This window comes from Marmota monax, unplaced genomic scaffold (assembly GCF_021218885.2).
Source record: "Marmota monax isolate L192 unplaced genomic scaffold, Marmota_monax_Labrador192_F-V1.1 WCK01_AAM20220418_F8-fsc00086, whole genome shotgun sequence".
In the NCBI taxonomy this organism is placed as follows: domain Eukaryota; kingdom Metazoa; phylum Chordata; class Mammalia; order Rodentia; family Sciuridae; genus Marmota; species Marmota monax.
Window position 1 is genome coordinate 7,640,695 of NW_026693086.1, and position 13,224 is coordinate 7,653,918.

The 13,224-nt window shown below is 39.4% G+C and overlaps 1 protein-coding gene across 1 annotated transcript in view; it reads left to right on the forward strand.

Annotated features, from left to right (window-relative positions):
• The window catches only part of Vkorc1l1 (vitamin K epoxide reductase complex subunit 1 like 1), a 59,109-nt gene extending 46,712 nt beyond the window's left edge, over nucleotides 1–12,397 (forward strand). Inside the window, exons 2-3 of the mRNA XM_046454366.2 lie at nucleotides 4,784–4,893; nucleotides 8,526–12,397. Coding sequence (XP_046310322.1) covers nucleotides 4,784–4,893; nucleotides 8,526–8,752 — 337 coding nt within the window. The 3' untranslated portion in view covers nucleotides 8,753–12,397. The remainder of the gene's footprint in view (nucleotides 1–4,783; nucleotides 4,894–8,525) is intronic.
• The last annotated feature ends 827 nt before the right edge of the window (nucleotides 12,398–13,224 follow it).

Sequence of the window (13,224 nt, forward strand, 5' to 3'; positions counted from 1 at the left end):
GAGGCTGGATTGGCTCAGTGGTAGAATGCTCTCCTAGCAGGTGTGAGGCCCTGGGTTCCCTCCCTAGCAACAGGGTGGGAGGAAGAAAAGAAATTTGTAGGTAAATATGTAGAGAAACCACTGAAGTGAATTGTAAGCACTTGCTTCTGAGGTAACTCAGGTTCAGAGGACCACTGTTTTTTATCCTAAGTGTTTTAGCACCATCTGATTTTTAAAAAAATATATTTTTAGTTGTAGATGGATACATTTATTTTGTTTACCTAGTTTTTTTTTTTAATGTGGTTCTGGGGATCAAACCCAGTGCCTCACACACTGTACCACTGAGCCACAACCCCAGCCCTGATTTTTTATATATATATTTATTTTTTAGTTGGACACAATATCTTTATTAATTTATTTTTATTTGGTGCTGAGGATCGAACCTAGGGCCTCGTGTGTGTTAGGCAAATGCTCTACCACTGAGCCACAACCCTAGCCCCCAGCCCTGGTTTTTTTAAACTATATATGTAAAGTAAAGTTGAAAATAAGAAAAACAAAAAGCCTACCAAATAAATAGTCTTCCACTGAGTTACTCAAAAAACCTCCCAACAGTCCTCTCCAACTAAGCATTGGATGTGTGTGTTGCCACGCAAACCTGGTGGCCACCTGCAGCACCCCACCTCGTTACCCTTCCCAGGAGCTATTCTCTCTAGTGGTTATATCCCTTGTGAATTACTGAGATAAGTTGAAAAATTAACCCAAGAAAGAGGCCATTTCTAGGTACAAGTTCATTTCCACCAAAGAAACTTTGACAAATATTTTATAAACCCAAACAATTAACGTCAATATTTTTAATATCTGTAGTTGATTTTGCCATCTGGATCAACATATAGTCATTTTTCTTTCTGGAAAGTTGTCGCTAAATTGATGATATACCATAATTCATAAATTTAAAATGAAGGAAATACGGATTATTTTTCTGTTTTTGTCCAGAGCCACCTCTTCCCCATAAGCCACTCTGTTAACCTTAACAACAAAATGGTAGGAGGGATATTCCAGTTTCTTCTTGTTAAGGACCTCTTCTCATTTGATGGCCTGGACATTGACTGTACCTGAAATGGGCTTGCTCCTTTCAAAGGGATGGGTGAAAAATTATAGGAGCATTTGTGATTGTTTGGATCAAGAGGCTAAATAACATACGTATAGTTTTACATGCCAAGGGTGGAAGCCACCAAGGCCATGCAGATAGCTTAATGGGTAAACACAGTGTGGTGTGTGCCTTCAGTGCCTTGCACAAGAAGTCCCAACACATGCTATGACATGGATGGACGCACCACAAGGGCGTCACCCCAAGTGAAATACATGTCACAAAAAGACATCCAAGGAAAATGCCCATGTAATGTGGCCTGCTTTGCTTGTGAGTTGATTTGTTACAGTTATTACATGCAACTTCATCAAATTCACTATTTTAACTATTAAGAAAACTAGTGGCTATTCTGTTTGGTTTAAAATACTAGAATGTGGAGCTGGGGTTGGGCTCAGCAGTAGAGCCTCACCTAGCACGTGTGGGGCGCTGGGTTCGATCCTCAGCACCACATAAAAATAAATAAATAAATGAAATGAAGGTGTTGTGTCCAACTACAGCTCAAATAAATAAATAAATAAACAAGTAAATATATATATATATATATATATATATATATAGTGTGACGCAAGGGCAAAAGTACAACACTGAGGTCCACAAGACAGTGATGTCACTCTGGTTCAGAGGCTGGGTTCCTATGAGCCTGACTGTCCACCATGCCTTTGCACATGGGCAGGGAATCATGGATGGATGGGCGAGGACTCAGCAGAACTTAACTGGAGAGATGAGAGCATTCTATATAGTGATGGGTTGTGGACTACCCAGGTGTGTCCATTTGTCAAAATTATATGGGTATGTAAATTTTACCTTAAAGAAAATAACTAAAAATAACCAGAGTGGTAAGTAGGTAGAGATGGTGATGAAACAAGAAAGGCACAATTATTGCAGTTGGGTGGTGGGTGGTTTATTACACTGTTCTGTTCACTTTGTACACATGCGTTTGAAGTTTCTGTAATAAGATTTTTTAAATTTATTTTTTAAAATATTTTTTTAGTTGTAGATGGACACAATACCTTTTTTTTAAGATAGAGAATTTTTTTTTAATATTTATTTTTCAGTTTTCTTTTTATGTGGTGCTGAGGATCAAACCCAGCACCCCGCGCAAGGCAGGCGAGCGCGTTACCGCTTGAGCCACATTCCCAGCCCACAGTAAGTATCTTTATTTATCCATTTTTATGTGGTGCTCAGGATCAAACCCAGTGCCTCACACATGCAAGACAGGCGCTCTACCACTGAGCTACAGCCCCAGCCCCTAAATTTTTTTTTTTTTAAAGCAGTGTTCCATCCTGCCATATTAGAAAGTCAAAAGATAATATTTAGAATTGGTAAATCAAGAAATGACAAAATAAACACTATTTATAAATGTTCAAGTGAATAGGAGTGAAAAACAGTTTTGAAAACATCAGAATGTTTGTCTTTGGGGATCAGAAGGTAGAATGTTTGTCTTTGGGGATCAGAACGTGCTTGTGGGGAGTGCTGGAATAGGGAAGTCTGTTTTGTTCTATAAGGCTTTGGTATTGTTTTGTTTTGAAATCTTAAGGTGTATTTCTTTGATAAGATACTGTATTCATTTTGTGGATTACCACATTGTTTTCAAGGAAAATATCCATGTGATCTTACATGAATGATTAAGACATTGTTTATCCCTGATAATTTTGGCAGTATGCCCATTATTTCCATTGGCCAAAGGCAGTGTTTAAATTTGAATTTGTACTTCAGATGAGTGAGGCTAAGAAGTTTGACGGCATGTGGTTTCTCCCTGTCTGTGCTCCTGCCCCCCTGCAGTTTGGGTCTTTACACCATGGCCAAGAGTGATTATAAATAAGCTTCTATCATAAATGTCCTTTACTGCAATTAGAATAAAATTCAGATTCTTAATCAAGCCTACAAACCAGGCCCTAAGTAATTTAAATGGTTGGACTTGTGCTAGGTTCTCCTGCCCCTCTCCCCCTTATCACTGTCAGCCTTGATGGCTTTCTTTGTACACCAGTAGCTCATTCAAGGCCTTTATATCTGCTGTTCCTTGTGAGACTGGCTTCTTCTTATCATTCAGGATCTGATTTAGCTCAAACTGAATTCCTGAGAGAGGCTTTCCTTAGCTGCCTAGCTAGAGTAGTTTCCTTCACCCATCCTCTGTCCAGAGCAGTGACCTCATAGTATAGTCTTCAAACTAGAAGCTTGAACATCACCTAGAGGGGGTCTTGTTTGTATTTGGGAGAATGCAGAGTCTAAGCCCCCATAGACCCACTGAAGCAAAATATGCATGTTAACAAGGCCTCCCTGGGTGACTACACTTGATCTTCCAGAGGTCCTGATGGTGAGTGAGTACACCCACACACTAGTTTGCCTGGCTACAAACACTAGTAGGCTTCTTGGTTCCTCAGGGTCATTTGGTCTTTTGTTTACCTGACTATTACTTCTCCCACTAGATTGTAAGCTCCCCAAGGGCAGCACCTTGTCCAGTGCATCCACTCCTAGTTCCCCAGCACTTCAGTGTCCGCCTGGTACACATTCAGTGAGCATTTGATGGATGAAAGAATAAATGAACATAATGGCAATTACTTTGTGTTTTTTAACATAACTATACAGTAAAAGTGTTTACAGCTCTTGGTTGTAGAACTGGGGTTATTCCTGTCTCTCAACATGGTTATTCTGAAGGGGTTTCACTCAGCTTTTTTGAACATGAGTACTTTTAAACCATTAATCTTTATTTTTCAGGCAGTCTATCTTCAGAATTAAAGTTTAGGTTTTATTAGAGTGCCTCTCAACTGACAACATCAATAACTGTTTTCTTTTTGGTATTTAAAAAGCACGTTCATTCAGAGTTAAAATAACCTTCAAAGGTTTTTATCTAAAGTAAATATTAATTTGACATTTGTATCAGGTTTTATTAAACCAGAATTAATCCTTTTTAAACTAAGAACATAGCATTCTGAAAAAAAAAAAAACTGTTAAATGGAAAATTTGAAATTTAACTTTAAAAAATGATGGGGCATATAAATCAGTTTTACCTTTGAGATATGGTTCTAGGGAAGACCTATAGTTGCTGATACTGTCCTGCATTTAAAAGTGTGTTCCCAAGATGTCTTTTTTCATACATAACCTGATAAACTTTGCCAGGAAACAGCTCTTCCATCTTCCATGGAAGACCTAAAATGGTTCAGCCATTAGCTCTCCATCCCCACCCCAGGTTTGACAATGGCTTCAGGCATCTTGGGTAGTCTCATTGGGGGTTGGGGAGTGCTCTAGCACCTAGCAGGTCAAGGATGCTGTTGAACACTCCTTCCAAAACAGCCCCTACCACAAGGAATCCCTAGCCCAAAGGTCAGTGGTGCTGCTGACCCTGGCTCAAATTGAGAGGCTCCCTCCTGAAAATGACGACGACATCAGAAAAAGAATAGATAGAAATGAGCCACTTAGGAGATTCAGATGGGTATATTGGCAGTTTTAGATATGTTTCTATGCAATCCTTGTTTTTAATCAGATGCAATACTGAAAATTAGGACTGGCTCCCTCTTTGGGTAAATCACTCTGAACAAAAGATATTTAAGAATTTGGCAACTTAGTTGATTAAGAATTGGATAACATTCTCAAATAATTTTACATTTTTAAAAATAGGGAATCTCAAATATAGGGTTACTGGTTTTCCTTATTTTACAGATGGGGTCGAGGATTTGGTCTTTTGGGTTCCATTTTTGGAAAGGATGGTGTATTAAACCAGCCAAACAGTGTCTTTGGACTTATATTTTATATACTACAGTTATTACTTGGTAAGTATTTATACAGCAATACAAAAATAAGTTTGTTATGTTCACTCAGTACTTTGTGCCCTTGCCCTAAGTGTTTTTATAGTAAATAAAAGCATATGTTAATGATAGAACCACTAGCTCGCTCCATATTTTTGTGTTGTGAAATGTGATTCACCAGAATTTCTACAGTGCTTACGTTGAACTCAGTGTCACTTGGTGTTTGTTTAATCATGGAGAGCAGCATTTCATGGTGTCCCAAACCAGCTCCATTTAAGGCAGTTGTGATCCAACATTCTTCCCTGTTAACGTTTTTTCTTATTTTATTATTGACCCAGTAGCTGTTTTAAATATCCTGTATCAAGAAAGCATTAACAGTAAGCTGCACCCACACCTCCATTGCCTTCATATACCTGCTGTTTGCACTGTCTTCTGCTGTGTGCGTGTATGGTGGGGGGCTGCGGCCAGCCGTGCATGTGCCAGGCCAGCGCTCTGCTGCAGAGTACCCCAGCCCTGTCTCCTGCTTCCTCAGGTGACTCTTCGTGCTCCTTGATTTCCAATGCAGTGCTGCCTGTCCCCTTCGGTGTTTTGCTACTGGTGACATCTGGGTTTCATGCTTTTTATATCGTAAATACTGCTGCAGTACTCAACTTTTTTTTTTACAGCCCTCCCTTCCTCTTGGACTCTTTTCCATAATATAAATTTCTAGGCATGGGGTTAATGGGTCAAAAGCATAGAATAGTGTTTGGATTTTAATAGATATTCCCAATTTGCTTTTCCCCTAGTTGTCTGGTTTCCCTGAAGCTACACCAGTTTTCATTTTTTAATATTTTTTAAAATTTCTAATAGTTAAATATTGTTAGCTATTATTTTAATTTTATTGTATTTAAATTTCCTTTTATTGCCCATTTAATTATGGAGATCCTGATAATAGTCCGTGTTCATATTTGTTGTGAACATTTTACTTCTTTATACTTTTTATGTTTTGTGAATTTTTATTGTATAAATTTTTATAGCTGTAGATTTAGATGCATCCTTTTTTGCCTGTGCATTTTAATTGTTAATGTTTCATTCCGTGGTCTGCCAGGTCTTCTGTGATTTGATTCATTAAAAATACATTTAACTCTTCCATCTGAAGTAGACGTTGAGGCAAATTGCAAATTGTGAATTTTTCTGAATGATCCTTTCATCAAGTTTGCCCAGTTCTTTATCTGTATATTTATCCTGCAAAAGTACAAAGACATTGCACAAAGATATTCATAGCAGTACAATTTAAAATAGCAAAAATTGGAAGATGCCTAGGTGATAGGTAATGGTTGAATAAATTAGGGCACATTCCTATCAGAAAATTGTATGTATTCATTCAAGGAACAGTAGGTCTGTTTGTAAATCCTGGAAAGCTTAAGGTACTACTCAGTGAAAAAAGCAAATTGTGGCTTAATAAGTATAGGGTAAAATACATGTTTATATATGTGCATTTAAAAGCATAGGAAAGGATGTGGTGGAGGGGAGAAATTTCACTTTTTAATTCCATATATTTTGTTGAATTTCTGAAGAAGAATATAAAATATAAGCCCAAATGCAATGGAATGGTTTGTTTTCCCTTAAAAGGAAAGAGCCTAAGAAAAGTCTTTGTATCAATTTTTGGAAATAAAGGTGAAATAATAAAAATTCTATATGTAATGTTAATTGGTTAGTTTTTTTTTTATGCATGATTCAGGTCATATGTATCATGTGTATTACTTCCATTTATGCTTTCTAAGGTCTTTAGACTCTTATGTGTTTGTAATGTCAGTGTCTATCACTGGAGGCACATGTGAAGTTATCTTGCTACTCCAGAGCACACCATCTTCACCCCCACCAAGCCATGTGAGATGCCGCATTTGAGATTTAATTTCTTCGTGGATACACATTCACATGCTTCAGAAGTTCCACTTGGCCCAGTTTCCATGGCCCTGCATCGTGACTGACAGCTCATTGTTGTTCTAGAGTTTCTTTATGCATGCACAGGAAAATATAAATATATTATCTTAATTTTCCTCCCATTCTACATATAAAAGGCAGATGCTATACATACTGTTCTACAGCTTGCCCTCCACCCCCACTTCTTTTGCTTGACTGATCTATCTTGATAATCTTTGTAAGAAATAGCAGTACATTGTGTCTTTATTTTTTTATTATTTTTTTTACAGCTGGGAAATATTACATCGCTGCCCCATCATTTATTTAGAGTTATAGCACATTTTAAATTCTACTGGTAATTTCCCCCCAAGCCACAAGTACCTGGTTACATTATAACAACTTTGTAGCTACTAGCAGCATTGACATTGCATTCTTTTTGTGGTCATTTAATCAGCTTGATCCTAGCTCCCTTTGTTCTCACAAGTCTTGTTGGTAGGCTTCAGAAGAGAGAAACATGGAGAAAGTAAGAAAGTGTTCATGTTGTTTTAATGTTGTTTTATTTATCTGTTTTTCATGGTGCTGGGTATCAACCCCAGGGCCTTGTGCATGCAAGGCAAGCAGCTGACCACTGACATTACAGACCAGCCTGCCCATGTCATTTTTAAAACTGACTTCTGTAGGTAAAATTAAGGAGACAAAATTGGGGTTTTTTTCTTTGAAATCTTAGAAGTTTAGCAGAGGTCAGATGAGCAAACTTTTTCAGTAAGGAGCCAGTTTAGGCTTTCCTGGCCTCTGCAGCTACCCATCTCTGTCTTTCTAGCGTGAAAGCACCTATACTCATATAAATGAGAATGGCTGGGTTCAATAAAGCTTTATTAACAAAAGCAGGTGGCTGGCCAGATTTGCCAGTTTCTGGCACAAGTAATTGAACAGCATCTTAGTTCTGACCAAGCTAAATCCCTATGGTGGAGCTTTAGCCCACGGGCATCTTCTCGTCACCTCTCTTGCTACCAGTAGTCCCCAAGGTTTGAGTCCTGATGACTTCCTCCAGTCTGCCATCACCTCCTCTTCTTTTCTTGTTACTGTTTGTTAGCCATTGGGTAAGAGGGTGGTTTAATATGCCATGCCTTCTCTGTCCTTGAAAATAAGTGCATCCACTTTTATGTTGTTACAAAATAACAGGGGAAGGTGAGTCAAGAACTCAGGCACATGTCTGTCTTAAGAGCCCTGGTGTAACACACTGCTGCCTTTGACCACATGTGGCCACCTGGCCAAGTGTGGCTTCCCTTATCCACCAGTCAGCCCATTCGGAAATGTTTATCAAGACCTTTCCCCCTTCTTTAGCAGTATGTTGGCATAGACATCTCCCATGTGGATTTTTGATAAATTTTGATCTAAAGATGAAAAGCAAATTTTAATTTCCACAGATGGGGAGCCTGCAGTGAAAGTGCTGCGGGGGTTGGGGGCCACCAAATGTGTACAGCTTGGAAGAAAAAGTTGCTGTCCTGTCCCTATATGCATTAGGAGAGCCAGGGCTGTTGATCTTGCAGATCGGCTTCCTTGCTTCATGTGATGGTGAGATTGCATATCTTCTCTGTGTGCATATCCTCAGCTAAGACTAGCTTATGAAACAAGCAGGTTTCATGTGAAATGCTGTGAAACTCGCACCCCATCTGATCAGTATTCAAGTACTGCAGTGGACCTCAGGCAACCCCTGGCCTGGCAGTGGGCTCAGCCATGTCTCTCTCTTGCAGGCCTAACAGCGAGCGCAGTTGCGGCTCTGATCCTCATGACGTCCTCCATCGTGTCTGTGGTGGGGTCCGTGTACCTGGCCTACATCCTGTACTTTGTGCTGAAGGAGTTCTGCATCATCTGCGTTACCACATATGTGCTGAACTTCATCCTTCTCATCATCAACTACAAACGACTAGTTTACTTGAATGAGGCCTGGAAACGGCAGCTGCAGCCCAAGCAGGACTGACGCCCTGGCCAGCTTTTACTGACAGTCTGATGTCCCGTTCCCGTTAAGTTTATTTTGCAGCAGGTTTTTGTTTTTGTTTTTGTTTTTTTAAAATTCTTCACAACAGACACTCTCCCTAAGAATCTTAAACTGATTTTTTTAAATACTGTAAATTAGAAGGGGCCCTAGCTATTTTCTGTGTCAATCTTCATTTTAAATATGGATACAAAAAAAAAGGACACACAGAGCCAATCAAAGACAAGCTTTAACTTTACTTTGAAGATGTTTCTGAGATAATAAAACATAGCCCTAGCCCCCTTTCCTCAACTGTAAAGTGAGCAACCATTGCTAGTAATTCTTTAATGTGTATGAATTCAATTTCAGGTATAACAAATGTGATCATGACATGAAAATATTTTAGAATAGATACTGTATTAAATATTGCCATGTTTACAATATGTAATATGTTTTTAGCCGATGGATTTAAACATGTAGATTCAACTAGAATCCATTTATGTGATATTTGTAAATAAAAGTAGAAATATTGGATCCATCCCTGCAGAACTTACTGTACAGTTTAGTTGAAGAATAGCAATGAAGAATTGTGAGCTCAATGTTGGCTGGTGAAATAGTGGAAATAGTAAGCCGTGCAGAGCATCTTGTGGAAGTACTGACAGCCGTGGGTGCAGCATTGGCGGCAAAAATAATAGGGTGGTTGGTTCCCTTTCATCTCCCTGCTCTGAGAGGAAGAAACTAAATTGGAATGTTCAGGTCACGTTTGTGTCTAGTATAAAACTGGATCGGTGTAACCTTACAGAATGTGTCATGTGACCAGACCTTCATGTCAAGAACTTCAGAACACTAATGGGAGAAAAACTGGAAGTACCAATGTGGCGTTTTTAGGTAAAGCCCTAGAAGAGTTGCATTTTCAGTGCAGATGTTTCCCTTAATATTGGTGCCAGTCAGCCAAGCAGTATTGTGACTTTGGAGTCGCCAGTGTGAGCCCCACTGCCCTGGCAGGATTGCTTCTGTAGCTGCATGTTCCCTGTTTCCTTCTGCACTGATGACTGCTGGTCACTGTTGTGAGTGAGAGCCTGGGTCTGTAAAGGGTAGGGCTGGCACTGGTCAGTTTGGTGAACTGGGAGAAGCATTACAGGTGGAAATATTTAAAGGGGGAATGCAGTCATGTCATCACTGCTCTTTCTCATAACGACACAATGCAGTAAGAATCTTTCAAGGTGATTTGAATAAGCCCAAATGAAATCGTGACAGTACGCCTCTGTGGCTAACATCCTATATCAGAATGTTAAAAGTGCCTTCTGTCTTAAATCTCAAACCAAATATTTTGTGTGTGGAACCTGGGCAGGAGTGTCCTTCCTTCCTAACTGTGAAGTAGAAAACTTGCACTCTGCAGAAAGGTTCTGTGTGGTCATTTTACTCCTTAGATTGAGAAGCAGCAGCGATGTCTTTGCTTCCAATTTGATTAATCATTATGTTAAAAATAGTCAATTAGAAGAGTAACCTGAGTGCTTTATTTGCCTTCTTTTTGACTGCGGGGACAGGCTCTGCTCTAAACTAAGGTGTGTAGAGTCAGCAGTTGTTCATTAGTTTACCACTAACTGCCGTAACTGGCACAACATAGATGATCTGGCCCAAGGCAGGGGCAAAATCTGAACAGTTAATGAACTCTTAGTGGGGTTTTAACCCATTTTCTTAAAAGGTATTCAGATTTCATGGAGGCTTATGATTTCCCACGAATGTGAACATTTCAATGCCTGTCTCGAGTGTATTGTAGTTGTGTTCGTAAGCAGTTACAGAACTTCAGACAGCACTGAGTGCCCGGCGCTTTCAGAGAAGCAGATCCTGTGTTTGAGAGCCGAACAGTGAGGTCACTGGAGCAGTCACTGGCTCTCTTTTAGTGGAAATGGTTAGCGGCTAAGACTTGTGGCACCAGGCAGCTGTGCCAACAAGTCCGTTGTGCCCAATTTTAAGCCATCTCTGATCACATTCTGTGTCCGTCAGCAAAGTAGAGTTAAAGCTTATCTTGATGCTGCATTCTGGGAAAGGTCTGCAACCCTTCGTGAGAAAGCTGCAGATGTGCAGCCTGGCCCTTCATGTTTCCCTTGCTTTCCTGCACTTCAGGGAAGCACTGTTTCAGCTATATAAAAACTGTTGCCACATTCCTGTGCCCCAGTAGAATTAGGCCCTTTTTCTCACTGAGATGAAAAGGTGCTGCCTAAAGTAACAGCATTGCTGAAGTGTCAGTGTCTCCAGTAAGCAGCAGAAACCCTGTTGCACTGTCAGTGTCTCAGCAAGCAGCAGAAAACCCTGTTGCGTGTTACTTGGCTTTTTTTTTTTTTTTTCTCTAGAGGAATTCAGGCTCCCTACACACCTTCTACTCCACCAAGAAGAGGGATACTATATTATAAAATTTGAAGATTGTTAGGATCTGCATTGTTTAGATTGAATATTTAAACAATGCAGCATCATAAACCATCAATGCTGAAGGACAGACTGGGAAAAAAATTGGTTTTAGCAGTAATTCCATGCTTTGTGTTTAAAGTGGTTCGTAACAAACAAAGCCTCTTTTTTACTTAATAGTCACAAATACTTGAGGAAATTAGTATGGTTAAAGGATGAATTCTAGGGTGTTTTGGAGGATTTCATCTGGGTTTTCACAGCAGCTGGTTGCTGTCAGTCGGGGTGAACTTCTGGAAAACTCAGGTTTAACTAGTTGTGTGCCAGAAATTATTTTTTCTTGATAAATATAGCACAGCTTCTCCTCCAGGTCATGACTTCAGAAGAATGTCAAAAGTATTGACTATTTTCATACCAAGAAACAAAGATTCTTCATTTGGTACAAAGGATCTTTAGACCTCTTAGGTAGGATTTAGGACCAAGACCACAGTAAAATTAAAAGTATTTGCTGGCTTTTGTTTGCTTGCTTTATTTTCAAGAGACTGTATATTTTGGAAGTGCAAAGAAATCTTTAGCAGTTACTTCAAGACTTTGGCAGGCACCAGTGCTTGATGCCAATGAATGACAGGCAATCTTGTCTTAGATCAGCATTAGACAGATGCCAGGGAAGAAGCCCAGTTCTTCCTGGAATTTACTTGGGGTGATACGCCTGCTCAGCAGCCTTGGTCCTCTGGGTTTCATCCAACACACAGGCCTTGGCAAAACATCTCCATTTAGACATTTTAGGCAGCACTTATGAATCCTAATTTGTGAGAACAGCCCTTCGTAAAACTAAAGGGGCAGGGGTGGAAGTCCAGGCTACTCGATTAAACATCTTTTTTCTTTTCTTTCCTTTCCTTTTTTTTTTTTTTTTTTTTTTTTTTTTTGACAAATTAGCCCAAAAAAGGTGAAATGTTTTGTTATAAATCTGTATTAAGCATGGCCTAAGGATTAGGTGTCTGATCTGTATAGTATGTTCCATCAAAAATATTTATTACTAGTGCTTTACGTTCCTGAGTAAACATTCATTTTAAATGGAGTTCACTGGGCAGAATTTCCCCTTTAATATAGATAGAAACATTCTTTATCAAAGATTGAGGACACCATTTTGCTAACTGGTAAATAAAAACAAATGTAAATATGTAAGAATGTTTATTTGTTGCACATAACTTTTTGGTATAAAATAAATGTAGAAGTTATCTGTGGAAACCGGCTGCCCTCGTTCTTACACTACCGGATTAAATTTTTTTAAGAGAAGCTAAATGAAGTCTTTTTTTTTTTTTTTTTAAGTTGTAGGTGGACACAATACCTTTATTTTATTTATTTATTTTTATGCGGTGCTGAGGATCAAACCCAGTGCCTCACATGTGCAAGGCAAGCGCTCTGCTGAGCCACAACCCCAGCCCCTGAATGAAATCTTTTTTTAGACTCAGTAGGAACCTTTAAAGTGTGCTTGAAGTGATGCTGCATGTGACCTCATCTCTACAGGTACACTGATCTGATATCAATTTCCCATGGACTCTAGGTCTTAGGATTCCTGTGGGTTTGTGCTGTATGTGGCTCTCAAGAATTAATGACCAAAGGTGCTGGCTGCTTAGAGTTCTACTGATGTAGGATGCTTAAGCAGATGTTGTACATGGTTTTCCTGGAGCTCACCCAGATGCTCCATCTGACAGTCCTCTGAAGAGGGAACACCTACAAGATAACAAATCCATTTGAAAGAACAGACCTATCATGTGCTAGACCATGAGGGCCCAAGAATTGGACCCTGTCCCTAATTTGTAAAACATTTATGTGCCTGTTATGTTTAATTTCCTTTAATGTTTGCCAACTAAAGGAACTTTATATATTCTTTGGCATTAAACTGGAACACAAAACTTGATTCCTTTGAAGATCTTACGTTCAGTGGTGACGTGAATTTCTGACTTGGTACTTAAGCTGTTTTTAAAAAGTGGTCTGCAGATACCTGGTACAGCCAGGCTGAATTCGTTTTGCTGTCTCTTCCACGGAGCTTGGAAAACAGGCTGAAAAGGCAA